At 39.3% G+C, this 4748-nt stretch overlaps 1 protein-coding gene across 1 annotated transcript in view; it reads right to left on the reverse strand.

The window, feature by feature from the left end:
* MGAM2 (maltase-glucoamylase 2 (putative)) overlaps positions 1-4748 on the reverse strand; it is a gene marked incomplete at its 3' end in the record, with an annotated part of 72843 nt that overhangs the window by 50409 nt on the left and 17686 nt on the right. Inside the window, 4 exon segments of the mRNA XM_011359544.1 lie at positions 963-1061; positions 1161-1292; positions 3434-3559; positions 3842-3923. Of these exon segments, the coding sequence (XP_011357846.1) occupies positions 963-1061; positions 1161-1292; positions 3434-3559; positions 3842-3923 (439 nt within the window).

Here is a 4748-nt window from a genome sequence, read left to right on the forward strand (position 1 = left end):
GTTTGGAGAAGGAGGGCAACTTCTCTACTGTCTCATGAAAAGTCAGAATCAATGAAAAAGAAAGTAAGCAGAATTAAGTATTGCAGACAAAGTCAGTGACAGGGACTAAGTGAGCAGTTAGGTAAAGGATTGATAACCCTGAAGAGACAAGTTTTGCCAAGTTAACAGCCCACGCACGACAAGAGCTGCTGACACATGAACTTTCAGATGGAGTACCAGTCTCAGTAAATCTCCCATAATCCAATCATCTAGGGCTGACCCTACACAAAACTGAAAGAGAAGGTTGCCTACCTGATTTGATTTAAAATACTCTCAAATGCTCAGCTGCCCTGAAGACGGGTTCCTCAATGGCCTGCTCCAATGCCTGAAACTGCTACCTCGGAATAAAGGCTGGGCTCTATCTATAAGTCTCATGTAAATTAAAAATATATTGGCTGAGACAGGTTTCACATTAGCCTATCAGCATCTTGCTACGTTATCATAGCTGAATTTTTGTCTGAGGAAAGAGATCGAAATTATGAGGCAGAAGAATTTTAAGAATAAATGACCTTTCTTCTACTACTATATTGCTTCTCAATTATCCATATCATTAGAGGGTTAGGGACTAGCTTACTAGTGACTAGGTCTTTATTATTTTCACTGCAAAAGAGAAATGAAAGTTATGCGATGGGATAAAGGTGCTATCACTATAATGGCAATCATACTGCAGTATATAATGGACACGTTGTACACTTTAAATTTATACAACATTACATGTCAAACATATTTCAATTAAAAAGTAAATCCTTCTGAAATTTAATCATTCGATTGCTCTATCTACTGTTTTAAAAATAACAGAAACCTCGAAAGCCATGAAAACAAGCAATGATACTGTAACTTGCCTTCCACCTGTCTTCATATCAAAAGCACAAACTTTCCCAAATGACTGTAACTTACTCTGATTTTTTTTTTTGAGATATTACCTGCCCAATGACAAAGCCATTGTCCCACAAGATCCATACTCTCTTTTTACTTCCATTCGTAAAGGGCTGGTAGTCAGAATCATTTAAGATGCCGGGATTCTAATGAATGAATAAACAAAATAATAAATCTTGCTTTTATGCATTTCTTTTGCATTTTTAAAGGAAAAACTAAGCAACAGAATAAGTGTTTAAACATACCATAATAATTACATATTTTTGTCCTTGATCATGTAAGTTCTTGGCAAAATCTGCGAGACCATGAAAAGCCTTTTCATCAATAGTGAAATCCTTCTTTGCATCCATGTAGTCTATGTCAGAGTACTGGACATCCTGGAAGATAGTGCTGGTCAGTTAGAACCCAGGAAATATTATCGTGCTGATAATTCTGGTTCTCAATCATGAAGACAGATGTCACATTTCTTAATGGTCCTGGAACTCTCAGGACCCGGCTTCCTCCTAGGAGTAAATCAGCCCCTTCTGAGAGATGCAGGTGCTCTTAGGTTGCAGTTTTATCTCTTTGCCCTGATAGATGCGTGTCTAAAGTGCTGGGAAGAACTTGTGGGAAGGAACTGTGTCTTGTTCATCCCTGGAAGCTGAGAGCTGGGATGCTTGACACAAAATAGGAACTCTTTCCATCTTCGTTTGAATGAGTGCATTGGTAAAGTTATAACCATGTACTGACCTGGACCCTAAACATCAAGCTAGAATATATCATAAGAGGAGAAAAACGGTCTTCTTGCCTTATAAAACCACTGGGGTAATAATTAACAAGCATAAATGACAAAGGGATGGAGCTTGAATTAACCAAACTCTCGTACACACATTATTTTTGTGTTTACATACCAATCTGTGAGGAGCAGGTGTCATTCTTAGTGAGAAGACCGAAACGTAATGGGGTTAAGTGACATGCACGGCCACATGCATGGCCACATGCATGAGTGCGTATGTGGGGGGATCATTGGGGCTTTGGCGATAGACTCGTTGACTCCAGGTGCTCTTTTGTTCCCATCTGCCACACAATACAAAGGTCTTCTCAGCAAGTATTTTGCATGTAGCTGTGCATTAGAAACTCTAGTTTACAGACAAGAAGGAGTGTGGCTTGTGGCTTGTGGCCTGTTGCCAGCACAGCATCATCTGCTCCAGTATTGGTAGTCATTTAGGACCCAGGTACCCTCCATGGCCATGTGCTGGGAAAGATCCGGTCCATGAATGCAAAGCTCATTTGTTTCTGAATCAGCCACCATCTCCAAAGTCCCTTCCCATCGGAGGCATGAGGATCAACTAAAACCAACACCACGTGTAGTCAAAAGAACTGCTTTCGAATCCTGGCCCAGCTATTTAGCTAGCTGTAGTGACCCCAGCAAAGGTATTAACCTCACAGTGTCTCGTTTCCTCATTTACAAAATAGCAGCAAATGCCGGTTAAGCTTGAATAGGAAAGCACTTGTAAATTAATTAAGATGTGGCAAGTGCTGGCCTGATTCCTCCTGGAATCGAGTGTTTGCAGACAGCAGCCATAGGAGAAGCAAAACAAAATACATAATCATTTCTCCTTAACACAAAAACAACATGGCCGTCATGTTTTCTCACAGGAAGAACTCATCTCCTTGCCTGCCCTCACTGCTACTCTGAGAAGGTGGGGACTGAAAAATCCCAAAACCAGGTCCAAGCCATTTCCACCCATAATATCTTCCTTTAGATACTGACCAAATATATGCTTGTACCACAGCTCCAAAGATGTAGCCCAAAATAAATTATTTTGATAACTTCATTAACCACATATTATGGAACTCCAGAAGGGGACTTTTCAAATATTATACACTTAATAATTATCTTTTCATTTACTAGTGGACATTGGACATCATAAATGCTTTACAATCACAGAACTTTCAAAATTAGTCAGCTAGATCCGAAGGGCGTGATACAAGGTCATTACGAGAAACACCCTCACTGTGAGTCATCAGCACTTATTGACCAAGTCTGCTTTCTCTTTAAAATAGCCACTAACTTTGATGGAGTTCAGCCTCTGTGTCACATGCTTTACACGTATCATGTAGGACACGCTTCACAACCAGTCCACAAAAGTAAGCCTTACATTTTTATTTCATTAAGGAGCAAAATAAGATACAGAGTTGATAATTAACCAGCTCAATGGTGCACAGGGCTAAGAAGAGTTAAAGCTAAAATTCCAAATCATTTCCATCTGACTTTATAAACTGTGCTCTTTCCATGACGACAAAGGTAATTTAGCATGCAATATGCATATGACGTATTATTGAACTGTACACTTGAAACCTATACAATTTTATTAACAAATGTCTCCCCATAAATTTAATTTAAAAATTTTATCAAAGTAGGTGTGTCCGTCTATCCATCTATCCATCTGTATTTTTCCTAATAAGTTGAATTAGATGCAAAAAATAAAAGACAGGAAATGGTGCCTTAGGCAAGAGAAGAGAAGTTCCAACTTACGTATGGGATCATAGCTTTACGATTTCGGTTTACGACCTCTTCCAATTCCTCGATGCTACCATAATTCCTGCGACTCAGCTGGAACCCAAGATTCCAGTAGGAAGGCAAGAACGGTCGTCCGACGAGCTAGAAAGATAAAGAAGTGTATAAGCATTTAGAAAGAACACTGTTTGTAGCATCATGTCTGATGCTACATTGTCTCCATTTCATTTTCTGTAAAGTCCCCAGATCTAAAATCTCAGAGCCAAGAGTAATTGCCTGGGGGAATTAGCAAAATTCCACAACTCGCATCTTTCTTTCCTAAGTACTAAATGCACCTTGCCAACTACAACTACAATAATTGGATTTGTAAAAAATGTTTGAATAACAATGTCATCTTGGGGAGAAAGAAAGAACCTTCATTCACACAATAAATATTTTCAGAGTGTTGACGACATGGCAAGGGCGGATGTAGGCACTTGGGATATAGAGGCATAAGGCAATCACAGTTCTGCTCTCACAGAGCTTAGAGGAAATGAATGTCTAACAGGATTTCAGATAGCAGTATGTGCTAAGGACAAAGGAATAAGGACTGACAGGGTTAAGAGTGGGATGGGTGAAGAAATACTGGACTATGTTCAAAATCCAAGTTTACAAGTTACTCAAGCCAACATTCTGAGAAGATCTGAGAGACGTGTCCTACATTGTTCCCTAAGCACCCCGTCCCCTCATGTGACAGTCTCCTCAGCAGGGTGCTCCGTTTCATGCCTCTGAATTTCATGAATGGCATTTATTATAAGGTGTTTCCAATTATATTATTTCAGGCCGTGTCCTATTTCTCGTATTTGATCATAACTCCGCTGGCACTAGGACTGTATTTCCTATTTCTTTATGTGCCATCTTGAACAAAGCACTTCACCTTTCCATACCTGAGCTGCCTCATCTATAAAGTAGGAAGTTTGAGCAAACGTGTCTAACGCTCCTTCCCATCCTACAGTTTGAGTAGAACATAAACAGCACAATTCCTTTTACGTAGTTTCATTTCACTAAATTCGTATTTATTGAATGAATGAATAAACTTTGCCAATTGGCGGCCTCAGATCGTTGGAGTGATTGATCACACGTGGAAAGACTTTGAGTTCCTTGAAGATAGGGTAGTATTTGACTTCTTTTTGCATTTCTCAAGCCTTCTATGGTGCTTTTTTAGCACGTAGAAGACACTCAATAAGTGTGATCAGAATAAACATACAATAAATGAAAGACTCACAATCCCAGCATCTGTAATCTATAGTTTACTCATAAACTTTCGTTTTCTCTTATTAATTTATAACAAGTA

Source organism: Pteropus vampyrus, unplaced genomic scaffold (genome assembly GCF_000151845.1).
Source record: "Pteropus vampyrus isolate Shadow unplaced genomic scaffold, Pvam_2.0 Scaffold48, whole genome shotgun sequence".
Lineage (NCBI taxonomy): Eukaryota > Metazoa > Chordata > Mammalia > Chiroptera > Pteropodidae > Pteropus > Pteropus vampyrus.